Source organism: Solanum dulcamara, chromosome 4 (assembly GCF_947179165.1).
Source record: "Solanum dulcamara chromosome 4, daSolDulc1.2, whole genome shotgun sequence".
NCBI lineage: Eukaryota > Viridiplantae > Streptophyta > Magnoliopsida > Solanales > Solanaceae > Solanum > Solanum dulcamara.
In genome coordinates this window covers 20,920,276-20,946,656 of record NC_077240.1, presented here as the reverse complement: position 1 = coordinate 20,946,656, position 26,381 = coordinate 20,920,276, and the positions used below count along the sequence as shown (strand labels likewise).

At 32.6% G+C, this 26,381-nt stretch overlaps 3 protein-coding genes across 4 annotated transcripts; 2 read left to right on the top strand and 1 right to left on the bottom strand.

The window, feature by feature from the left end:
- The first annotated feature begins 2,828 nt into the window (after positions 1-2,828).
- Positions 2,829-7,269, top strand: LOC129886884 (beta-hexosaminidase 2). Of its 2 annotated transcripts, none has more exons than XM_055961771.1 (2): positions 2,829-3,737; positions 6,126-7,269. In XM_055961771.1, exons 1-2 carry the CDS (start codon positions 2,933-2,935, stop codon positions 7,064-7,066), a joined length of 1,746 nt encoding a protein of 581 aa, XP_055817746.1. In that variant the 5' UTR covers positions 2,829-2,932; the 3' UTR covers positions 7,067-7,269. The 2 variants fall into 2 exon arrangements, with proteins under 2 accessions (XP_055817746.1, XP_055817745.1); XM_055961770.1 differs by having other exon boundaries at positions 2,831-3,737; positions 6,117-7,269.
- Positions 7,270-8,854: 1,585 nt separating this feature from the next.
- Positions 8,855-11,556, top strand: LOC129886883 (non-specific lipid-transfer protein 4.1-like). The gene is made up of 3 exons (XM_055961768.1): positions 8,855-9,262; positions 10,739-10,959; positions 11,329-11,556. Exons 1-3 carry the CDS (start codon positions 8,910-8,912, stop codon positions 11,331-11,333), a joined length of 579 nt encoding a protein of 192 aa, XP_055817743.1. The 5' UTR covers positions 8,855-8,909; the 3' UTR covers positions 11,334-11,556.
- An 11,228-nt stretch (positions 11,557-22,784) lies between these two features.
- Positions 22,785-25,870, bottom strand: LOC129886882 (uncharacterized). Its single transcript, XM_055961767.1, has 8 exons — positions 25,374-25,870; positions 25,201-25,287; positions 24,852-25,121; positions 24,572-24,736; positions 24,262-24,315; positions 23,978-24,124; positions 23,420-23,644; positions 22,785-23,247 (listed from the first exon to the last, which is right to left on the bottom strand). Exons 1-8 carry the CDS (start codon positions 25,542-25,544, stop codon positions 23,095-23,097), a joined length of 1,272 nt encoding a protein of 423 aa, XP_055817742.1. The 5' UTR covers positions 25,545-25,870; the 3' UTR covers positions 22,785-23,094.
- Between the last annotated feature and the right edge of the window lie 511 nt (positions 25,871-26,381).

Genomic DNA, 26,381 nt, shown 5'->3' with positions numbered 1-26,381 from the left:
ACAGTGAAAGAATTCAGACCTATTGCATGCTGCACAGCCTTATACAAGATTATTTTTAAGATATTGGTTAAAAGACTACATGATGTTATGTCTATTGTTATAAGTGAAAGTCAAGCTGATTTCATACCGTGGGAAAATATCTGATAATATTATGCTTGCTCATGAGCTGATTAAGGCATACACTAGGAAGAATATGTCACCTAGATGTATGCTAAAAATTGATTTGCAAAAGGCATATGACTCAGTGGAATGAAGTTATTTAGAGCAGGTAATGAAGGAGTTAGGATTTCCTGCTATGTTCACACAATGGGTAATGAGTTGTGTCAAAACAGTAAGTTATTCTATTGTGGTGAATGGAGCTAATTCCCAAGCTTTTGCAATTGCTAAAGGACTAAGACAAGGAGATTCCACGTCTCCATTTTTATTTGCCATAGCAATGGAGTATATCAGTAGGTCTTGAAATGGACTTAAGGAGGTTAAGACATTCAAATTCCATCCAAAATGCTCAAAGTTAGGCATTACACGTCTATGTTTTGCAGATGATCTTCTTATCTTTTCCAGGGGTGATTTGAATTCTATTAAGGCCCTCCAACAGTGTTTCTCACGGTTCTCTTAGGCTTCAAGACTTCAAGCAAATCTTAACAAGAGCTCTATTTATTTTGGAGGGGTGACACAAGAGGATAGGCAACTAATTGTGCAGCAGCTTGGATACTCAGTAGGGGAACTACCTTTTAAGTATCTTGGGATCCCACTGTCTACAAAGAAGCTATCAATACTTCAGTAATACCCTTTTATAGAGAAGATAATGGCTAGAATCAACTCCTGGACAGTAAGAAAGTTGTCTTATGCTGGAAGAACTCAATTAGTTAAGATTGTGTTATTTGGAGTTCAATCATATTGGGCACAGTTGTTCATTATAGCTACAAGGGTAATTAAGTTAATTGAAGGACTATGTAGGAGTTATTTGTGGTCTGGGGAGGGCCAAATAATCAAGAAAGCTCTAGTGGAATGGGATAGAGTTTGTTGTCCAAAATCTGCTGGTGGTATAAGGCTGATTAATATACAAGTTTGGAACAAAGTAGTAGTGACAAAGATATGTTGAAACTTGGCAAGCAAAGCTGATAAGCTATGGATAAAATGGATACACATTTATTACATAAAAGATCAAAACATATGGCAAGTACCAAAACAAGCTAGCTGGATGGTTAGGAAAGTCATGGAGATCAAAAATGTGGTTGATCAAATACAGCTGCTTGGGCATAGAAAAGGTAATTTGATCAGGCAATGTTACTTCCACATGATAGGAGAACAACCAAGTATGGAATGAAAATGTCTTATGTTCAAGAATGCAACTTGACCTAAGCCTATTTTACTATGTGGCTTATGTTTCACAAGAGATTAGCAACTATTGATAGATTAGCTCAATGGGGAATAGGAGTGCCTCAAGTATGTGTACTGTGTGAGACTACAAATGAGACTATAGAGCACTTGTTTGTACAATGCCAATTTGGACAAAGCTTATAGAATAGACTGCTCGAATGGAGTCATAACCAGAGATTTAGCTCTACCAACTGAAATCAATTTCTGAGATGGAGCATACATCATGGAAAAGGAAAGTCATCAACAACACAAATATTCAAGATTATATTGGTTGAATGCATCTATGGTATATGGATTGAGAGAAATAGTCGAATCTTTGTGAAGAAGAGTAAAAATATAAATTACATAGCAAAAGAGATAACTTATACTACTATTGTTAGATCAAAGTCCAACTTAAGGACTGTTTTGAATAGTTTTAATTTTTGAGCAATAGGTATAATAGAACTCTAGTTTATTGAGTGATTCAATTGAGAACAAAGTATGCTGTGATGGCTGCTTACTTGTAATGATTTGTTCTTGATAATTAAATAATAAAATTAGTTACAGAAAAAAAAACACCAAAGTAGGCTATTTAATAGGCAAATTTTATAAATGTATAGAAAACAGGGTAATATAAGATTAGCAGCCGTTTGGCCAATTTAAGGGTCAACGACTATTTCTAAATCTTTATGCCTCTCGCCTGCAATCTTTTAAAACTAATTTGTCTCACTAATCATGACTCATGAGTTGTGTATAAACTTAAAGTTAGGTTAAATGCATTGTATTATTTATTTGTTAATTGCACCTTAAAACTTAGGTGAAAGCTTTCCCTTATCCCATCTACAAGGTAATTCTGATTCATTCTTAAGCTAAACTTACCAAAATAATAAGCACAAAATTAACCAATGAATATTTGTCTAAACTTGACCAACATAACTCTAAAAAATAAGAATATTTCTACAGAAATTCAAATTGTTAATACGACAAATGCTGTATTTATTTAGGAAAGGAGAGAGTAATACAAAAAAACAAAAAAAGAACAAATGCCTCATGTTCTCATATTGTATGCTTCATATTGTATTATTCAGTCGGTTGGTAGCTGGATAAAAAATAAGTTATTTATGTATTAATTTTTGTATAGGTAGGTAGATAGGAAATAAATTATTCATATATAAAATTAATACGACATTTATAATTCTTGCATAAAATAATACATAGATTTACTTATAACTATTCTCTACATTACTAATACATACGTAACTCCAGTTACCAGACTACCCCTACCCCTAGCTTGGTATCAAAATCACAAACCAACATATTAGAAGCAAAGACTTTTAAAGTTGAAAAGTAAGTAACCAAGTCACGTCTTTAGAAAACCCACCCACAAATCCACTATATAGACTCCAAACATAATCAAACAAACTATCTAAGCTATTTTCCAAAGTAATAGTACAAGATAAAACAAGCATACACATACTCATATTCTAAAATTTGTATTAAGAAAAATAGCATAATAAATGCTCTTTGAAGTGGCTTACTTCAACTTCAAATTAATTTCATTTCTCTCAGAAAAATGAGAGGAGAGAAAACATTCTCCTCCTTTCTTCCACTATTCCTTATCTCCATTTCATTCTTTATCTTCATTTCTCAAACAACAGCTACAAATTATTACCCAATTAATGTCTGGCCCAAGCCCACAACATTCCATTGGCCCAACCCAAAATCCATCTTCATCTCCCCAAACTTCACCATCTCCCACCCATACCACCGTTACCTCACTCCCGCCGTTGACCGTTACCGCCGACTCATCCTCTCCGAGAACCACCGTCCCATCGTCTCTCCGGCGATCAACCTGACTTCATTAATTCCGTTACAAAGCCTCATTATCTCCGTCTCCGATGTCACTTCACCGCTCGCTCACGGAGTCAACGAATCCTACTCTCTCTCCACGTCTTCCGACGTCTCCTCCTCCGCCTACGCCTACATCACTGCGGAGACCGTATGGGGAGCTATGCGAGGGCTGGAGACATTCTCACAACTCGTGTACGGAAACCCTACCAGAGTCGCGGCCGGCGTGTACATACACGATCTGCCGATTTTCACACACCGAGGTGTGATGTTGGACACTTCGAGAAACTTCTACGGAGTCGATCACGTGTTAAGGCTTATTAAAGCTCTGAGTATGAACAAATTGAACGTTTTCCACTGGCACATAACTGATTCACATTCATTTCCGCTTGTGATTCCATCGGAGCCGGAGCTCGCTGGAAAAGGAGCGTACGGCAATGAGATGATGTACTCGCCGGCGGACGTGCAGAAGATCGTGGAATATGGCCTGGAGCGTGGAGTTAGGGTTTTACCTGAAATTGACATGCCTGGTAAGTTATAGATGGATAATTTTGTTTACAATTTCTAGGTAACCCCGAAAAGGAACAAGATTTTGGAAGTATTATTAATCTATCAGAACATGGGATCATTAATTTATTTGAACTTTAATGGGACGTGAATTTATATTTTACTTTTTTTTTTTGCTGGCAAAGGGAAAGTATGAATATTTTTATACATGTAAACAATGGCGGAATAGCCTGACAGGTCCTTGTACTTAGCTTCGTTTGTAAGTTGAATCCTTATATTTATGATTTTGCCAACTAAATTAAACTTACTGAAACACAATATTTTAAACACCTCTAACCATTGATCAAACACATGTGGTATTAATATTGTTGACATGGAATAATGCATGATTCCACGCGTTTTAAAGCAAGTGAAAATAATATTTTATATTAAAAAATATTAAAATTAAAAAAAAAAAAAACACCCAAAAAGAAAAAAGAAGAAGTCATCTTCTTCAAAGCTTTAGCTCCGTGCCGCCACTCCCCCCTAACCCAACCAAATTTCTTCTTTCCATTACACTCCGTTTCTTCTTCTTTGGATCCACCTACCATTCCTTCCTCCTTCTTAACACCGCCGCCTCACTCCCAAATAAATTTTCAAAATTCTCTTCTTTTGCGGCAAACCAACCACCCCTAGCCCTTTTCATTTTGCCACATTTCCACCCTAAAATCTCAATTTCGTAGTATTTTTTGAATTTTGTATGAGTTAATGTGAAGGTTAATAGTGGGTATTGAAAAATTGAAAAACTTCATTGATAAGCTTGATGAAGCTTCAAGAATAATAAATGAGATTTGTGAATTTATGAAATAAATTTAAAATTGTAATGAATCTTTGTTGGGTTTGTGTTTATGAATCTATAAGGTGAAATACAAGTCAAATAGGTAAGAATTCCACCCATTTTGACATGAATTTGATGCTCAATTTGAGAGCAAATATGGAGAAAATATTGTTCAAAATTTTCAGAATATGCAAAAGTAGCCTTTATTTTTTTTATTTTTTTTTAACATTTAATTTCTTATGTGTCATTAAAAATGACGTGGAATTCCATGTGTAAATGGGTGCACTACACGCACACACACAGGATGAAAAAGAGATTTAAAATATTGTGTTTCAGTGAGTTTAAATGTTCAGTTGACAAAGTCATAAGTATAAGGGTCTAACTTACAAACGGAGCCAAGTACAAGGGTCTACCAGGTCATTCCGCCTATAAACAATTGATTGAAACCAAAACCTTTAGGCACAACTTTGATCTTCCGTCATTTTAGTGCTATTTGATGTAGAAATAATGCAACTCTAAGTTGAAAATGTTATAGCGTTGTGAAATAACGATTCAATTAGCTTCATTGGAGGAAGAGATGAGCTCTAGCTTTTGAATGGAATAAAACGACTTTGTATAAAATAGTTTGAAGATCCCATTTTTCCAATGGATCTTTGTAAATATACCTAGGGTAACTAGTGGGATCTGGTGGGGAGGGTGATGTGTATGCGGACCGTATCTCTACCATGTGGAGGTAGAGAGATTGTTTCTAAAATAACCTCGGCTCAAATAAAGCAAATTTAAAGCAAGATCTTTGTAAATTTGAAATTTCTTTTTATTTTATTTATTCTTTGGCCTTTAATTCATCCTTTATGGTTAAAACCAAGAAGTTATTTTGGAGAATCTTCGTAGCTCAGTTAGTTAGTTCGCTATCTGACTTTCATTTTATTAGTAAGGGTTGGATTCCCACGTCGTAATTCCCTCTCCCATTTCTCCTTCCCCTACCCCCAGTAATAAAAACAAGTCATTTGGAGAGTGGGTCTATCGGAAACAACTTCTCTGTCGGTAAGACTTGCGTACACTTTATCCTCCTCATACTCCACTTTATGGGATAATATTGGATATGTTTTTGTAGTTGTTGGAGAGTGAAACATGAGAAAATAATCATTCCAGTGCGTTGAGACTCTTGTCAATACCAATAAAAGATCCTTTCGTTATATGTACAAAACTGTGGGAGAAAATGTTTGATACTTTCAATGAGATGTGAGCGATAGTTTAGAAGGTTGACGATCACAATCTTGATAGTTGGCCCAATTTATGGTGAATTTCCGTTACATGGCGTGCAAATGATTACAAATTCTAGATTAGTAATATGTCTACACTTGATATTTTGCTACTTCACCAAAATACCATAATCCAAAATCAGAGGCAGAATGCTATAATCCTCCACAGAAGAAGGTAATATCACGTTGTAAAGCACGTAAATGTCTTTTGTTGAACATAGATTATCATATTGATATCTTTGCGGAAATAGGAAAGAAGAAGAGTTTATTGGTAACACTATTAAATAATGTCTGAAGTTTGTCCGATTTTGCTAATATTGCAGCACATACAGGATCTTGGGCTGAAGCTTACCCTGAGATAGTCACTTGTGCAAATATGTTCTGGTGGCCCGCTGGAAGTAGTCCAGCTCTTGCAGCTGAACCAGGAACTGGTCAACTGAACCCCTTGATTCCCAAGACCTATGAAGTAGTCAAGAATGTCATTCAGGACACTATCGCGATGTTTCCAGATTCACTCTTTCACGGGGGAGCAGATGAGATCAATTCAGCCTGTTGGAATACTGATCCATCAGTCCAAAAGTTTGTTGCTAGCAATGGAACTCTCAGTCAGCTACTCGAGAAGTTTATCAATAATACTTTACCTGAAATCATCTCACTCAACCGTACGGTGGTCTACTGGGAGGATGTTATATTGAGTGGTAATGTGAAAGTGAATCCATCTCTGCTTTCTCCACAGAATGTTATTATGCAAACTTGGAATGGTGGCCCAACGAATACAAAGCAGCTTGTCACTTCTGGCTACCGTGTCATTGTGTCATCTGCAGATTACTATTACTTGGATTGTGGCCATGGAAGCTTCGTTGGGAATGACAGCCGCTATGATCAGCCACCAGGTACTGACCAAGGCAATGGTGGATCCTGGTGTGGGCCTTTCAAGACCTGGGAAACCATTTACAACTATGATATAACCTATGGCCTGACTGATGACGAGGCTCAATTGGTAATTGGAGGGGAAGTAGCATTATGGTCTGAACAAGCTGATTCAACTGTTATGGACTCAAGAATTTGGCCAAGAGCATCAGCAATGGCAGAAACCTTGTGGTCAGGGAATCGCGATGAAACAGGAATGAAGAGATACGCAGAGGCTACTGATCGATTGAATGAATGGAGGTACAGAATGGTTTCTAGGGGAATAGGTGCTGAACCGATTCAACCACTTTGGTGTCTCAAAAATCCAGGCATGTGTAACACAGTTCATCCATTTACTAGCTGATTCTTCGTCAGTGTATGTACTGGTCTCGTTTTTCAGTTTGTTTTCCACTTCCTCTCAGGTTTAATTTTCATTCAAAACTGAAAAGGGGGTCATTTATCTGTATTATCTTCTATATTCAGATCCAATTTCTTATTGTAATGTTACCTCCTATTGTCACCATATTACCAAGATCTTACTAAGCAAATGAATTTGGAAATTTCTTACATTGCTGTTTTTCCTATCTATACTTGCTGAGGTTAGTCTAGCTTAAAGCCAAATATATCCATTGGTTCCAAGAATTCTCTTGGGGGATTCGATAAAAAAGTAAACACACGAAGAAGCTAGCCTAAGGGATTCAATATATTTAGTATATGTGTAAAACAAGTTGACCTGTCACTATATGATGTAATTTTCTAGCAAAAAAGTGTTAATCGACTCTCCTTGGACAAGGGTAGCTCTGCCCCTAAGGACAAGTATTAAGATTTGAGTAGTAATTTACTACTAGTAAAACTACTACGTTGCAACACTAAATTTGTATGTTTTTTTTTACTCTTTCCTAATTTTTTTCCTTCTCCAGATGCATAAGTTACAAGACATTGCATAACTTAGAAAAGTTATATGCTAAAGTATCGAAGTGGTTGCAGCAATGATATACTTTGGTTATCGGGTGAAGTCTTCAAAAAGCGACCAACTTTTCATCTAGTTGATACCTTGTTACCTTAGGCTGTCATTTTTCCGATAAGAGTAATTGGGACGATATGGCATAGCATATGCTTATAAGCAACTTATATTTATAATTCTTTTGTACAAACCAAAGAGATGTATGTAAAATGTCCAGAATACTCAAAAGGAGGTAAATCGCGCAGGACCTAGAATTCCTCCACTTTCGTATCCATTCAAAATAAATATATTTACTGCCCTTCACTATTCTTCTCTAACTTCCATTTCTATCATTGTGTATTGACTTTAGAATCTCCTATACCATAAAAACAATAACACAAATTCTAGTGCAAGATTCAAATTATTAAATTAGATAAAACTTGTACACGTAAACGTAATGACATATAGATTCAAGAAATTTCATCCTGTGACAAACTGACACCTTGATCATTCAATGTCTTTGTCCCTATATTTTATATACAGAGAGTTGAATTACTTGCAAAAGTTTGCTAAATCTGGATATGGTACAGTTGGCAAATGTATTTTTGTACAATTTTACCAAAATATTGGACAGCCAAGGTAGTTAAGTGAATATTCTAGAATTCAGAAACAATGCTGAGTGACCCATCCTTGTGCAATTTTATTCTAAAATGTTGAGACATCCATTTTCTAGAGGATTTCACCAATGCCATATCTTAACATTCAGGCAAAATCTTATCATACATACTTAATCCAAGTGTCCTCAACGAGGAACGGGTTTGTACTCTTTCCCTTAATAGACAAGTGAATTGTAAAATGTCCATTATGTTGAATACATGACATTTCTTATGCAAATTTTAATAGCTCAGTTGGTTAACTACCTAAATTTTCACCTCGTTGGTGAGTTTTCGATTCCCTGCCTTGTAATCTCTGGCCTATTTCACTTTCCCCTGCCCTCAATTTATTAAAAAAAAAATGGCACTTCCTAATTGCCTCGATCTCCATTGCACCAAACTTTTGACTTTCCAGAAAACTATACCCAATCTTAACAAAGAAAATACATCAATAATTTCTTGCACTCAATCACTTAAAACCAAACATATCTTTAATTCATTTTTATAAATTTCTTGTGCTAGTGAGCTTTCTCAAATTTCATCTATAAAAACAGAGTACTCAAAACAAAAGAGTACTCTCAACAACAAGTTCAAAATCTTTTTAATTAACCATGAATTCCTCAATCCAAGCAAAAGCAATACTAGTAATGATCATGGCTCTAATTGTGTTACTAATTGCACCAGCTTCAGAAGGTGCTATCACTTGTGGCACAGTGATTAGCTCAATCAAGCCCTGCATCAGTTATTTACAAGGCACTGGTGGGAACCCACCAAAATCTTGCTGTGCTGGTTGTCAATCTCTTGCATCTTCTGCAACAACTGCACCAGATAAGCAGGCTGCATGCACTTGTCTAAAGAATGCATCTCAAAAGATCAACATTAATTCTCAATTAGCACTGAATCTTCCTAAGAGTTGTGGAATCTCCTTGTCCTTCCCTTTTTCACCCACTGTTGACTGCACCAAGTAATATTATTCTCCTCCTCCCTTATAGTCATTTTTCACACGTGATTTTAGAAAATAATGTTATTTTCCAAAATGATACTAGTATTTAATTGGTGAGTGAAAAATATTTTCTGATATGGTACTTTTTAGTACTATTAGAGTTTGATAATAATGTCTAAATGGATGAGTCTTTAACTTTTTCAAACTTGTTCAAGTTGGAAAAATCATGTGTTTTTATGGACTCTATCAAACACTGTAAAAATGAAAGAGGAAAAATATTTAGATATGTAAGATGAGATATAAACACTAAAACAAGTGGTAAGATGTCCATGAACCACATATTGCACAAATAATTAACATCCTTGATGATTTTGTACATTGTTGATACTCTTGCAGGATCAATTGAAGTGTTTTAAGGATTCTATTTATATATAGAAGGCATTTCTTTGGCGTGAGGAGTGCTATATATAGCAAATAAAATTTGTTTGGATATATGCATATAAATGTGGCTTTTTCTGCTTTATATTTGCAATATATCTCTTTAGAGTTTTTGCACTTGTGTTCTCCATGTAATAAATTGTGTTTTCTCTGATGAGGAGAAAATTCAATAGCTTTTCTTATGAGCTTACGTTGTATTGAATTCAATATATATATGTACGTTATTATGAAAATTTATCAAAGTTTTTATTATTCATTTTTTCCTTTTTAGGCTTGTGTGTGATTATCGGTGTTTAGGTCAAACTTGAGATCTGAATATACTATATATAATATATATGTGATATGATTCAGAATATTAAAATCAAACTAATTTACTTTTTTTATATGAATTTGGATATATTGTTTTAAAGTTCTTCTTTTAGAAGATTTTGAGATAAATATGAGCCGCATAATTTTTCCCTTTTTTTGGGCAAACTCGATTACAAACAAACTTAACATGGCATCTTCCAGACCCTGCACGTGAAAATCCTACGTAAGCTACAAGTACTATCATATGCACATTGATTATTTCACGGAACATTACTATCATAGAGACTGATTCACGATAGGAAGTTTATGAATTTTTATAAAATCAACTTGATATATAATAATCATTGAATTTAAAGTAAAGTATTTATAAAATATTTAATTAATTTTTATTATATATACAAAATTCATATAAAAATTACTGACCGTGAACTATATGCATTTCTTTCTCATCTTTTCCGATGTCTTTAGCCAATTTGATCGTCATCAATCAACAACGTAACTTTATTTGTCTTCATGTCCTTTTAAGACTTGTATAAACCACAAACCATTTGGAAAGAATTAAACCAAACTGAAAAATCTCAACATCTTTAATTACGTTCAATTAATATACTTGACTATGAAGCCTACATATCCTTTTCTTACATTAGTTTTAGCACTCTTCTTGATTCTCCCAATTTATAACTCACACCCCGAAAGCATTAAGTGTGACAACGTAGTACTAGCCTTGAGACCATGTGTGGTTTTCTTCAGGGGAGGGAGTGGGGTGACTGGGATTCCTCCATTCGCATGTTGTGCTGGAATTTCAACTCTTTCACAGATAGCGAACAAAACAGCTAATAGGGAAGCGGTTTGTAGATGTGTTCAATCAGCAATCAAAAATCTGAGGATCACAGATGCAACAGCTAAAGCGCTTCCTCGTAGATGTGGAATCGCCTTGCCTTTCACTTTCTCTCCATATGTCAAGTGTATTGGTATGAGTTTAAGTTCTATGTATTGATAGTAGAAAAATATTTACAAGATAATTGTAGATAAACATTAAGTAAAAACTGTGATTTTTTTTTTGCATTATTAGTATATATACTTAAATAAGTTTACCTTATAGGTGTACGTGATCATAATTATAATATATATGTTTAAATAAGTAGCTTGATACGTAACCAAACAGATTTGAATTATTTTGTACTACTTTCTTTTTTTGGTGAACTAGTGGAATAGTAATAAACCACTACTATGTACTAGCCAATTTGTTGTTTTTTTAATTTCTATAATCTATTGCGTCTACTGTATTTGTTACTTGGTTCTATAATATCATGTAAATTAAATGTTTGTTCTTTTGGCAGGATAAAATGATCTTAATTTTGGAGTAGTCCAGGGGATATAAAGAAATTACAAAGATGAAGCGTTTGCTGGAATCATGAGTATAAATATTCCATGAATTTTGTGTGTTTTTCTTTAGTATTAATTTTGATTTTGATTTTCCTATTTCTTCATGTAGTTTCTTAATTGCGTGTCTATTGTCTTGTCTTAATGTTTTTATAGTTGTAAATAGCAATCTGCACTGGTCTGTATTTTTCTTCTTTTTCCACGTCTTCTTTATTTTTTGGCAATAAACTGTCCCATTCCAAAAATAAAAGGGTGAAAATTATTTCCTCATTCAATTTTTTTTAGAAATCAAACACACCTAATTTTGAATAATCGACATTCTCTCCCAGTTATCTCAATCGAACATTTTAAGTCCTCATATTAATACCCTCTATATTATCAACCTTTGTCTCCTTTTACTTTGTTAGTAATATCATCTTTTTCTAATCTATTTTATAAAAAGTAACCTATAAAACAAATTAATATAAAGTAGAAGCGTGAATAATAGTTTTCAAGTACATATAATTTGAGTGGCCTCAAAGAGTCTTTTTGATCGTAGAATGAACTACGCAGCGCCCTCCCAAACATATGTGGTACCTCCTTTATCCTCGTTGGAAATATGGTGGATAATAATCCAACTTCAAACTAACCTCACATACATCTTTATAAATATGATCAAGTTTACCCAACTCTACTACAACAAACAAAAACAAAAAAAATACAAAATGTATCTATCTTAATTACCTATCTAAAAAAATAAGACAGATTACCTATGGAAACCTGAATCACTTACTTGGGGTTGTCAAGTTCTCTTGGCTTACCCTACCACCCCAAATGTCAATTGCTCCGAGTAAGTTTAATTGCTCGATCTGTCTGTTTCAATATGTTTGTTATGTTATTTACTAGTGCAAATTAAGATGATTGATCATATCATAAATTTGTGTGACAGGATAACCGCTCCAAATACCAAATATTGAGGCTTGGAGTGATTGATATATCTCGAGGACTTAGAATAAGAAATATAGAGTGTTGATTTAATTTGGAGAAACAACATGTAATATTATTACAAATAGAGATTTAGTATGTAGCTTGATTTGTCTAGGACATATGATTTCCTACACAATCATTCTCGGATCCATTGAGTATTCGGTTAGGACTATATATGTGTTATATTATTCCTTGTAAAATATCCAATAACCTTGGTGTGCTTGGATATTTCATTTCTTCAATATATTATCTATACGAACAATTTTAAATATATACAATAAAATAATTAGTTTACAATAAATATAGTCATCTTTTATTTATATAAAAAAAATAGCCAAAAATCAGAAAAAAAATATACAGTAACTATACAATATAGCATGCCAAAAATCATAGAAAGTATACACTGACTATACAATATAGATTACTTATACATGATCTATATACTAAATATACATTATGATACATTATATATATGAAATATACACTGAGTATACATAAATATACCCGAATATACATGAATATACACCGAATAACTATTTTTTTTAGTAATTAAATGACCGAATAGTTATCTATTGGAAATATCCCTTATTGTATCGCCTCTAAAGACTACAGACTCTTTTTTTCCTTTTGGAGAAATTAAATAGGAGGGTCACCTATGGAGGGTGTCGATGGATTATTGAGTCAAAATCTACGTCTTTTTCTTGACATGTATCACAACTATTTCACTAATATTTATTACCTAAGTCCTATAATTTATATATCGCTATTAGCACTCTGCTCACCAAAATTTCCAGGCAGAAAGAAATGATCTAACCTTTTTCTTTACTTTATATTATTTCATGTTCTCTCTCTTCTTCTTTTTTTTTAATAAATATTTCAATAAAATTGACACGTGTCCCAACTATTTCACTAAATATTTATTAATTACCTAATTCCTATAATTTATACATCGCTATTAGCTCCGTTCACCAAAATTTATAGGCAGAAATTTTTTATCTAACATTTATTTTTTAATTTTTATTAAAATTTAAATATGATCTTTTATTATTGTCATTTATTCCATTGAGCGTTGGATCAATGCATTTCATTTTCATCCTCTCAATCAACAATTTTAATTGTGTTCATGTCCTTTTTAAAATAATGGACTCTCAAAATCGATAACGATTTTAGATCCCAATATTGCAATAGTTTTTTTTCAAAACACAAAAACAATTATCTATTATAACATGTAACATATTTTATTTTCAAGATCATAAATCCTATATTTTAATGAAGCTTACCTATAAATATCTTTTTAGTGACATTGTATAAATTTTTTCTTACTTCTATATTATATATATAACTTAAACTGGTAAAAATTAGCAAACTGTATCCAAGTATTCATCCGAACAAGTAATATAAAGTTGAAAATTAACATAATTGTACGGAAAATGAATTTTGTTATGAAGTGAATTATATAGTAATAGTAAAGTTATTTCCAACTGATGATGAATTTGTTTTTTGGTTGGAGAACATTTGCTATTAAATCAAACACACACATCAATCTTAATTTAATGAAATTATATATATTATATTAAGAATTACAGAAGAAAATTTATAGACATTAAATAGAAACTAATGTCTAAGTAATTTTTATAGTTTTATTTAATTGAAAATTAGTCGCAACCTCTTTTATTAAGTAAAATTTTGAGATTAATGATAACATTAAATATTATATCGTTCTTGGAAATCTATTAGATAATGATCCTAGTTAATACTGACCTCACATAGATATAATTCTTTATATAGTACTATGAGACTTACATATCATCTTTGGCCAACTTTACTACAAGTAACAAAAAATTAAAATGCTGAATTTCTTCTTCCCTTTTCCATCATATACGACATAAAGCAATCAACAAAGTAACCGAAACAAATATTTTCTTTTTCAAGGAGGTGTGAAATGGACGGATAAAAATAGGTTGAGTTAATAACAAATGGGTGCTGCTTAAAAGTAATTTGGGTTGAAATGAAGCTAAAATATGAATCATAATCCTACTCAGTGGCGAAGCCACCTTGTGGTTAGGGGTTCATCCGAACCTCTTTTGGCAGTAAATTATACTATTTATATATAGTTAAAATAATTTTTTATGTATATATAGTAGATGTCAAATTCGCTTCGACTAGTTCGTGTCTACTTCTTCAGATTTTGAACTCTCTTAGTCAAAATCTTGGCTCCGCCACTGACCCTACTTGTTGGGAAATCTTAGTAATTCGCGAAGTTTGTATAATTGAATTATTTTTGTATAAACTCAAAATAAAGAATGTATACAAACACAAACATTTGAACTTTAAATAGTTATACAAGTTATATTATACAAAATTACATTATACAAATTATATTATATAAATTTTGAATTATAAAAATATTAGTGGCGAGTTGTAAATTAGTTAAACTATAGCTATGTAGCTAATTAACTAGTATATATTTGCTTATTCACGTAATTTTCCAAGAAAATAATAATTGCTATGATTATTTTTAGGGCCGGCTCAATATAAGGAAGGGCCTAAAACGAAATTTCAATTAGAGACCTAAAATCTAAACAAACTTCATAGAAATTTATTCTTTTAAAAAAATTCTAACACTTTTTACATGCAAATTATTACTTCATATTTTTTTATAAGTGATTTCTTCGAATAGTTTTTTTCTTCCAATTATTAGTTCTAGATAAGAATTTATCAATTTCACGTTGAAAAATATTCTTGCACTAAGACAATTATTATATGAATTGTTAACATAATTCTATAAGTAATATGTTGGCAAATTTTAAATAAAGATAACAGTTAGAACCTAAAATCTGATTCAAAAAGTTGATAACTTGATCCCTACTTTAATATGCTTATTGTAATGCTTGAAAATTTAAGAAGATATAAGAAAAGAATTTGCAATTCACTTTGTTCAATACTTTTCAACTATCGAAAAATTGAAGGAAAGTACAAAAGGAGTTAAAAATAATAAAATAATTTGAATGTTAGTGGAGAAAATATAAGAGACAAAACCACATTTTCTTGACTTCTTCTATTTGAATGATGTTAAAGAGTATAAAATAATATATATATATTTTTTTAAAATAATATATTTTTTATTATAAATAGTCAATTTCTCTATGAAAATATTAACATATAATTTATTCTTGATAAAAGTTTGAGCCCCCCTCCCCTTCAAGTTTGGGGACCTAAGACATATATACCTTATTTTTTTATACCTTAGAGTCGACCCTGACTATTTTACCACACTATTTCTATTAATTGATGTTTAATATTAAATGTTAAAAAATAATTTGAGGAATAACTAATTAATATCATCAATAAAACATAAAAATAATAATTCTTTTTTCTTAATATGTTAAGAGTGACAAGTAAAAATACAAATTTATTTTAAAAATAATGAATAACTAAAAGCAGAATGAGTAATTTGATGCATATTATCAACCAAGTAAAATGATTGTCCACTTAAAATGGTGGATAGTCCATTTACTTTTTAAGTGGGTAAATTGTCCACTAATATTTTCCTCCACTTGTAAATATGACTATAAATATAGCCTTAAACTTCAATATAAAAACACACAAAACATATAAAAGAAGAGAATTACTATTACTCTCTATATATTACTACTCTCTCTATTAATACTTTCTATATTATTCTCTTGTTCTTTTTCCTTTATAAAATTGTCAAGTTAGTTAATTTATAACACGTTATCAGCACGAAGCTCTAATTTTTCAGAAAATTAACTTCTATATCCGGTATATCTACTAAAGAAATTTAATTTTTAAGTTATCTTTGTTACTTTCAAATTAATTTTCATCATGTCAAACTTGTCAAAATTGGAATTTGTGGCACTTGATATTTCTGATAAAAATTATTTGTCATGGGTACTTGATGCTGAAATTCACCTTACCGCTAAGGGTCTTGGTGATGCTATAATTGAAGGAAATACAACATCAAGTCAGGATAAAGCAAAGGCTATGATTTTTCTTCGTCATCATCTAGATGAAAGCCTAAAAATGGAATACTTGACAGTGAAAGATCCACTTGAATTGTGGAAAGACATAAAAGGGAGGTATGACCACCTCAGGGCAACGGTATTGCCAAGGGCTCGTTATGAGTGGATGCATTTACGGTTTCAAGATTTTAAAACCGTAATTGAGTATAATTCTGTTGTATTTAGAATAACTTCTCAATTAAAATTATGTGGGGAAACTATAAATGATGAGGACGTGTTAGAAAAGACACTAACTACTTTTCATGCCTCTAATGTAATATTACAGCAGCAATACCGTGAAAAGGGTTTTAAAAAATACTCTGAATTGATATTATGCCTTCTGGTGGTTGAACAACATAATGCCCTTTTAATGAAAAATCATGAAGTCCGTCCCACTGGAACTGCTCCGTTACCGGAGGTAAATATGGTAAAGGCACATGGCCAGTTTGAAAAAAGACAAAATAAAATTTATGGCCACAATAATATGAACGGACATGGCAATGACAGAAGACGATTTAATAAATCGTCTAGGTGGTGGTCAACATAAAAGGGAGAACAATATCAGTTCTCAAAATGGCCCTTCAAGAAGTAACTGTCATCGTTGTGGTATGAAAGGTCACTGGAAAAATGAATGTCGGACGCCTGAGCATTTTGTAAGACTTTATCAAAATTCTTTCAAAAGAAAGGCAAATAGAGGTGGTGCCTCTTCTTCTAATGCTCGGATAGAGTCACACTTGACGTTCGAAAATAATATTGAGGCAAGACTTTTGAATAATGATAATATTGAAGCAAATTTGGCTTTAAGGGATGATGATTTTAATGACCTCAATGATATTACTCATTTGGAGGTTGAAGATTTTTTTAAGAATCTTAATTGATGTTTAATTTCATGTTTTTCAATATGTTGTCATGTACTTCGAATTATTGTGTTATTACATTTATGTATTTGAAGAAAAAAAATAATCAAGGCCACATTTTTATGATAATTGTATATTGTTTATTACATTATGCTATTTTACAATGTTGTAATTAATTACTATTAGTGTGCTATTATTTAATCTTAATATCATATTGTTACTAAAAATAATATTCGCCTTATTTAATGTCATTATACTAATTGTTTATTCTTGTTGATGTTTTAGACATTAATAATTTATAATGATTGTATTATTTTTGTCAATAAACAAATTATCTATACATGATGAATAATATTATATTAATGTTTTATAATATTTTATATTTATTTTTAATACTTACGTATAATATTTATTTAAGGTTAATAAGTATATAATTCGATAAACTAAATTATTGTAACATTCATCATAATTGAATCATATAATTTTTTTAAATTCTAAATTACCATAATTTAACTTTTTTTAAAAAAAAGGACTTATGTTTTTTTCTAGCAAAATTGTTACTTATTTTATTTCTTACAATGCATTTTTATTTTATGAAGATAAATAAATTTATCAGTCTTCAATTGGATTCAAGATGAATAATGGAGATATGTGCATTTTGAATAGTGCCACAACTCATACGATATTAAAAGAAAAGAAATATTTCTGTCATTTGATTATGAAAAAGGCCTATGTCAATACAATATCTGGTAGTACAAAATTAATTGAAGGCTCTGAAAAAATAGCCTTATTACTACCTGGAGGAACGATATTGGTAATTGATAATTCATTATATTGTAGTAAGTCTCAAAGAAACTTGTTAAGTTTCAAGGTTATTCGCCAAAATGGCTATCATATTGAGACTGCAAATGAAGGAAAGGTTGAATACCTTTATATTACTACAATAAATATGGAGAAGAAAATTGTGCACGAAAAATTACCTGCACTTTCTTCTGGATTGCACCATACAAATATTGGTACTGTTGAATCACATGCCATTGTAAACAAAAGGTTTACTGATTCTAATGATTTTATCATTTAGCATGACCGGTTGGGCCATCCCGGTTATAATATGATGCGCAGAATTATTGAGAATTCACATGGACACACTTTGAAGAATCAGAAAATTCTTCAATCTAAGGAATTCTCTTGTGTTGCTTATTCTCAAGGAAAACTGATTATCAAACCATCAGCAACTAAGGTTGAGATTGAATCCCTTGCGTTTCTGGAACGTATACAGGGTGATATATGTGAGCCAATTCACCCTTCATGTGGACCATTTAAATATTATATGGCCTTGATAGATGCATCTACAAGATGGTCACATGTGTGCTTATTATCAACTCGCAACATGGCTTTTGCGAGATTGTTAGCTCAAATTATAAGGTTAAGAGCACAATTTCCAGATTATACAATAAAAACAATTCGTCTTGATAATGCTGGTGAATTCACATCTCAATCATTTAATGATTATTGTATGTCGGTTGAAATAAAAGTTGAGCATCCGATCGCTCATGTACATATTCAAAATGGTCTAGCAGAATCATTGATTAAACGCCTCCAATTGATAGCTAGACCATTGCTAATAAGGACAAAACTTCCCATTTCAGTATGGGGGCATGCTATTTTGCATGCAGCAACACTTGTGCGCATAAAGCCAACAAATTATCATGAATTTTCCCCATTACAGTTGGCGCTTGGAAGGGAGCCAAATATATCCCATCTTAGAATATTTGGGTGTGCGGTATATGTCCCAATTGCTCCACCGCACCGCACAAAGATGGGTCCCCAAAGAAGGTTGGGAATATATGTTGGGTATGAATCTCCTTCAATTATAAAATATCTGGAACCTATGACTGGAGATTTATTTACGGCAAGATTCGCTGATTGTCATTTTGATGAATCAGTATACCCAACATTAGGGGGAGAACATAAGCAGTTGAAAAATGAGATAGATTGAAATTCATTGTCACTATCTCATTTAGATCCTCGAACAAATCAATGTGAGCAAGAAGTTCAAAAGATGATTTATTTGCAGAATATTGCAAATCAACTGCCGGATGCATTTACTAACCTTCCACGGGTTACTAAATCGCATATCCCAGCTGCTAATGCTCAAGTTCGAGTTGATGTCCCGGTAGGATAACTTATTCAGGCAAATGAATCTAGACCACGCTTAAAACGTGGAAGACCATTTGGTTCCAAAGATAAAAATTCTCGAAAAAGGAAAGGAATGAGTGATCAAGATGATCATAATTTGGAGGCGAGTGCTCAAGAAGAGCCCAGAGACACAACAAATGGTGATACCATCGAGGAGGTCCAAGTACCTAAAAATAATGAGAATGAAGAAATCTCAATAAGTTATGTCTCGACAGGAAAACGGTGGAACCGAAATAATATTGTGGTCGATAATATTTTTGCTTATAATGTTGCCATTGAAATAATGCAACAAGATAAGGATCTTGAACCAAAATCTGTCGATGAATGCAGACAGAGAAATGATTGGCCAAGATGGAAGGATGCAATTCAAGCAGAGTTAACTTCACTTGAAAAACGTGAAGTTTTCGGATCAATAGTTCAAACACCTGAAGGTGTCAAGCCAGTAGGGCACAAATGGGTTTTTGTGCGTAAACGAAATAAAAAGGGTGAAGTCGTAAGATATAAAGCATGACTTGTAGCCCAAAGTTTTTCGCAAAGACCTGGCATTGACTATATGGAAACATATTCTCCTGTGGTGGATGCAATTACTTTTAGGTATCTAATGAATTTGGCAGTTCATGAAAAGCTTGAAATGCACTTAATGGACGTGGTCACTGCCTATTTATATGGCTCATTGGACCACGACATTTTTATGAAAATTCCTGAAAGGTTCAAAGTACCTGAAGCATACAAGGATTCTCGAGAAAATTGCTCAATAAAACTTCAGAAATCCTTGTACGGGTTGAAACAATCAGGGCGAATGTGGTACAATCATCTTAGCGAATATTTGCTAAAAGAAGGATATAAAAATGATCCAATTTGCCCTTGTGTCTTTATGAGAAGATCTGAATCTGAATTTGTCATAATAGCAGTATATGTTGATGATTTGAATATTATTGGAACTCCAGAAGAACTTTCAAAGGTAGTAAAATGTCTGAAAAGGGAGTTTGAAATGAAAGACCTTGGAAAGACAAAATTTTGTCTTGGTCTATAAATTGAACATTTTACAAATGGGATATTTGTCCATCAGTCAACATATACTGAAAATATTTTAAAGAGATTTTATATGGATAAAGCACACCCATTGAGTACTCCAATGGTTGTGAGATCTCTTGATATTAATACAGATCCGTTTCGGCCTTATGAAAATGATGAAGAACTTATTGGTGCTGAAATACCATACCTTAGTGCAATTGGTGCATTAATGTATCTTGCCAACAATTCTAGATCAGATATAGCTTTCTCAGTAAACTTGTTAACAAGATTTAGAACTTCACCAACACGCAGACACTGGAACGGAATTAAGCATATATTCAGATACCTTCGAGGTACCATTGATATGGGATTGTTTTACTCAAATGATTCCACGTCACAATTGATCGGTTATGCAGATGCGGGATATTTATTTGATCCCCATAAAGGTCGGTCGCAAAACAGGCTATTTATTTACATGTGGAGGTACAACTATATCATGGCGTTCAACAAAGCAAACTATGGTTGCCACTTCCTCAAATCATGCAGAAATAATAGTCATTCATGAAGCAAGTCGAGAATGTGTTTGGTTAAGATCAATAACTCAACACATTCAAGAAACATGTGGTCTTTCTTTAACAAAAGACGCTCCAACAATATTGTATGAAGACAATGCTGCATGTATAGCTCAACTGAAGGGAGGATACATCAAAGGAGACAGAACAAAACATATTTCACCAAAATTCTTTTTCACTCATGATCTTCAAAAGAAGGGTGAAATAGATGTCCAACAAATTCGTTCAAGTGACAATTTGGCGGATATGTTCACCAAAGCATTGCCAACTTCAACCTTTGAGAAAATGAGATACAAAATTGAAATGCGTCGTCTTCGAGATATTAAGTGATATTTTCATCAGGGGGAGCAAAATACGCGCTGTACTCTTTTTCCCTTAGTCCAGATTTTGTCCCACTGGATTTTCCTGAAAAGGTTTTTAATGATGCAGCACTCAAGACGTATTATCAGATGTGTGTACTCTTTTTTCTTCATTAGGCTTTTTCCCACTGGGTTTTTCCTAATAAAGTTTTAACGAGGCACAACATCTATGGATGTTGAAAATAACAATGTATATTATTTTATTTTTTGTAAAGTTTTAACGAGACACATTTCTCGTGGACATCCAAGGGGGAGTATTATCAACCAAGTAAAATGGTTGTCCACTTAAAATGGTGGATAGTCCATTTACTTTTTAAGTGGGTAAATTGCCCACTAATATTTTCCTCCACTTGTAAATATGGCTATAAATATAGCCTTAAACTTCAATGTAAAAACACACAAACATATAAAAGAAGAGAATTACTATTACTCTCTCTATATTACTACTCTCTCTATTAATACTTTCTATATTATTCTCTTGTTCTTCTTCCTTTATAAAATTGTCAAGTTAGTTAATTTATAACAATGCACCTAATTTTGCAATTATGTATAATATTGTACTAACAAATTAAAAGCTGCAGTTGGCCTTTTAATTTCTATATTCTTTTTATTAATTGTGGTGACTAGCCAGCTTGCATACTCTCACCGCCTAACTACTTGCTAATTGCTATCAATAATTATACTAGGCATAGATATATAGAGACAAAATTGCATAACTTTTTCTAATCTAAAATAATTGATTTTTCTAAACTAATTAATAAAGGGCAGCCCAGTGCACTTAAGCTCCTGCTATGCGCAGAGTCCGTGGAAGGACCCGACCACAATTAATACTATATAGTAAATGCAGAGTGATAAGGAAACTACTGAGGTTAAGGCTCAGAAGATTTCAAGATTATTTTCTAATAAGGAAACTAGCATTAAGCTTATAAGACAGATGGAGAGCATAGCAGAGGGGGAGGAAGCGCAACAAAGAGGTGCATAGGAAGAAGTGCCAATAACTCATCCAATCCCAAACAGAATTTTGCTGGGAATGAATACATTATAAGTCTAAAACAAAAATTCCTTTTATATTCAAGTGCACTGGTATCTCATTCATTCTAGTCTAATTAATACTAGTATAGTAAATGCACAGTGATAAGGAAACTATTGAAGTTAAGGCCCAGAAGATTTAAAGATTATTTTCTAAAAAGGAAACTAGCATTAAGCTTATCAACCAAATTGTATAAATAAGAGAATTCAATCTTTAGATATCATGACAAAAAGAAAGTGTTAAAAAGAGCTTTTGCAGAGACAAAGAAGGAATAAACAGTGACAATATATTTTAATCATGATTGAAGCATCTTTCAATATGCAGTCACATTAAGAATCTCCTTTTAGCCTAAAGAGATTTTCACTCTAAAAGCTATAAAACTTTTGCACTAATATTACAACAATATATGAATCTCCTCCATTGATGAGTATATGGCTCCTAAGACAGGAACAAACAAACAGTAACAAGTTTACATATAAATTTCACCCTCCATTTTGGAGACAGAAAGAAAGGGGAAAAGCTTTTCATACAATTAAAGAACAAAGATGCATACACATTTTGCTGCAACTAACCTATAGCCCCCTAAAACAAATGTTTTACAAAGAGTAAAACAATGACCATACAAGAACTCATGTCAAGATTACAAGTTTTACTACATTAAAATGACCCAAAAAAGAAAGATTAAAATACTCGTCGAATCTTGGTCATGGACAATTAGGATTTCTACCAGGTCCACCAAAATAAAAGTAGTTCCCCCAGTCATTATTCTTCCCTAGCTGAATATCATAGCAATTGTTATCCTCAGTGTAAGTCCCAAGGTCTTGAGGAACTCTCAAGTTATTTGAATCATCAACTACCTGTTTAATCGCGAAATCAAGAATTTCACAAGGGTGTTCAAGATTTCTAAATATATATATAGAAAATAATTTTTCACCTAGTAGTATTATTTTCTATATACAAAGTACTAATTTTTTCGACGAAGGGTGTTCAACTGACCATCCTTCAGTCTATGTAGCTATGTCACTTTACCTGTATATTCCTGAAATAGCTAGATTTCCCAAAGCCTTCACCAGGGAAATGGCCACTCCCCATTTGAGTTGTGGTGTGAAGACCATCAGATTCTGAATTCACCACCTCCCCACCCCATTCAATCATTGAAGCACTGTCTGTTAAGTATGAAAATAAAGAGCCTGGCCAATATCCCAGTACATAGTCATTCCCAAATTGCATCCACCAGTTTCCCTCTTTTGGGTCCTATCAATTAAGCCAAACCAAACTTAAAATAATTCCAAGAACAGTAAAAAAAAAGGTTAAAGAACAGATTTTTATGAATTAAATGGCAGAAGAGTACACTAACTCAAAGACAGAGAAAAAGAAAAGCAATGGACTCATCAACAAATGTCAGAGATTCTCTCTGTCTTCACATAATTTAATCAATTATGCATTCACATTCAAATAATGGACAACTTCAATAAAATATGCAGTGAAACATATACTAGGGTGTATATGAGGTATAATTGTTGAAAGGAATTAAGTAAACTGAAAAAGGGTCAACGCAAGATCTGTGAATCCCATATATTAAATTACCTTCCAGACAAGAATGCTTATATCATATTGTGAACCATGATAGCTGGAAAGAGGGGAAATGGTGGCCCCCATTGCTATTTCATTATTGATTTGAATAAACCCTGAGCATAGCAAGTTGTAGCAGCCTGTGGCTTGATAAGCATCACTCTGTGCAAAATAATTTTCACAAGATTACAATTATCAAATTGAACTTCACAGTTCACAGCACACATTCTTTGATTTAGCATAAAAGTTATGTATGTATGCTAGCTATCTTTAGAGGGGGGAAAAAACATTTCACTTACAGTCCAGTAGGTAAAAAGTCTTGCATTGTTATCTCCATACAAATCTGGACTAACCTGTATTTAACCCCAAAAGAACAAGAAAAACAAAAGAAGTCACAAGACTAGTAGATACAGACACCTATGTTGCTCGGACTCTCAAAAGATGTGTCAGATTCTCCAAAAGTAGTGAATTTTTGGTGAATCTACCAAGCGTGCAGCTTCTAAAGTGAAGATTTCGTTTAACTCAGACACATAATATGAAAATAACTTCAGTCTCAAACAAGAATTGAGTTTATCATCTAAAAAGATAAACTAGAAAAAGAAACACTACCTGCCATCCAGCTTCAATACTATTAAGATCTGAATCAAAAGAACCAGCAAGAAGCCAAATCTGAGACAAACTAAACTCATTGGGTTGCTGAATATTAGGTTCCCAAACATTTATGGTTGCTTTTGCACCATAATACTTGTCTCCTTCAACATAAGCTATTGCATGCTAAAATCAAGAACTCCAAAAGAACAGAAACAAATAAGGAAAACAATTAATTCAATGAAAACTTCTAATAGTACAAATCTGAATTGTGAAGTGAAAAGAGGTTAATTTGGTGTACCTGATGACCAGTTTGGCTGACAAGGCCAGGTCTACCAGATTCTGGTTTAGGAATGGTAGAAATATTTGTCTTCCTACCATAGCTTTTCATAGTACCTGCTCTTAAAATATCATCTTTTTTTGTTCTTCTAATTGGAATTGTTCCTTCTGGACATTTCCCATTCAAATGCCATAGTTGATTAATTGATTTTGACCCTTCATTCTTGTTCTTTGCTTTAGTTGACATTTTTCCATTACGAAATAGCTCTTCTGGATGATAATTTGGCATCATCTAAAAAAAAAAAAACTCAAAAATTTCCCACCAAGATAACTACAAAAATTGATTTTTTTTCTCTGTGAAAAAAGCAAACCTGTACAGTATGATTTTTAAGTAAAGGATGATCAAAAGCTGGTTGGTGAGATATATGAACACAATCGATGATATCACCATCTGGGCTCTGTTATTTTCCCCCAAAAAACCCATCAATATATATAAAATACACCAAAAATTCAGGAGCAAAAAAAAAGGGTATATAGATTTAACCTTGATGGAGTTGACTGCAGGTTTGTTTAATCGATTCAAATGCTTTTGAACCTCAAATTTTTGTGCAGAAATAGACATGCCCTGTTTAGCTTCTGCAGCAACAGTATCACAGAACAGTGACGCCATAAACAGCAAAGATAAGCAAAACAAATTCATCTTCACATTATCCATGATTCCCCGAGCTTTTTGGTGTACTCAGGTGAAGTGGGGTTTCTTGAATTCTTCAACCATGAAAAAATAATTGAAGATAAAAGTGAAATCTTGATTAAAAAAAACAAAACAAACAGCTTTAGGTATGTGGGTCAGAAAATCTGCCGACGCTCGTGAAGATTGGGGGGTAAAATGGGGAATATATTCAAGAAAGATAGAGAAGAAGAAGAGTGTAAATGGAATGTGGAGAGGTGGAGATTGTATGGAAAAGGGGCAATGGAGTTTGTTTCTGTGACACTAAACAGCTGCCAATTCTTTGTCCTTTTTGTTGTACTGTTTGGGGTGTGAAAGTGTGGACCTGTGATGTGATCCTTTTACACATTATCAAAAAGGTGAGCAAAATAAGATTTAAATATTTAATATTATTATATTTTCTATTTCATATTAACTGAATTTTTAAGATAATACACATATATTAAGATGACAAAATTTGAATCATACTTTCATCTATCACCCTTTTATTTAAAAAACTAAATAAAGTTGGTTAAATGTGAAATCATAAATTCAAATCTTTTATTGGAGTATAACTTTATAAGTAGTATAGTTTAACTCCTAAAAAATTACAAAACTTTATTAATGAAAAGGGTAAACATGAAAAAAGTTTTAAACATTTCTCTTGAACTAAAAATAATTCAACTATTTTGAATAATGAAAAAAACTCTAAAAATTCAGTTAATATGGAATAGAGAAAGTAGTCTATCATTATAAAAACAAAAATATATTATAGACTATTATAATCGTATTTATTCCTTAAATTTAATAAGTAAGAATTTAATTTTTAAAAAAATTAATTGGGCT

Excerpts from the sequence above, each read along its gene's own strand:
- LOC129886884 (XM_055961770.1), top strand. The coding sequence starts at position 2,933 with ATGAGAGGAGAGAAAACATTCTCCTCCTTTCTTCCACTATTCCTTATC. Across the intron at positions 3,738-6,116 it reads ACCTGAAATTGACATGCCTG|CACATACAGGATCTTGGGCT; the intron begins GTAAGTTATAGA and ends CTAATATTGCAG.
- LOC129886883 (XM_055961768.1), top strand. The coding sequence starts at position 8,910 with ATGAATTCCTCAATCCAAGCAAAAGCAATACTAGTAATGATCATGGCT. Across the intron at positions 9,263-10,738 it reads CCCACTGTTGACTGCACCAA|GGGAGGGAGTGGGGTGACTG; the intron begins GTAATATTATTC and ends GGTTTTCTTCAG.
- LOC129886882 (XM_055961767.1), bottom strand. The coding sequence starts at position 25,544 with ATGGATAATGTGAAGATGAATTTGTTTTGCTTATCTTTGCTGTTTATG. Across the intron at positions 24,125-24,261 it reads GACTTTTTACCTACTGGACT|AGTGATGCTTATCAAGCCAC; the intron begins GTAAGTGAAATG and ends TATTTTGCACAG. Across the intron at positions 23,248-23,419 it reads GCTATTTCAGGAATATACAG|GTAGTTGATGATTCAAATAA; the intron begins GTAAAGTGACAT and ends GCGATTAAACAG.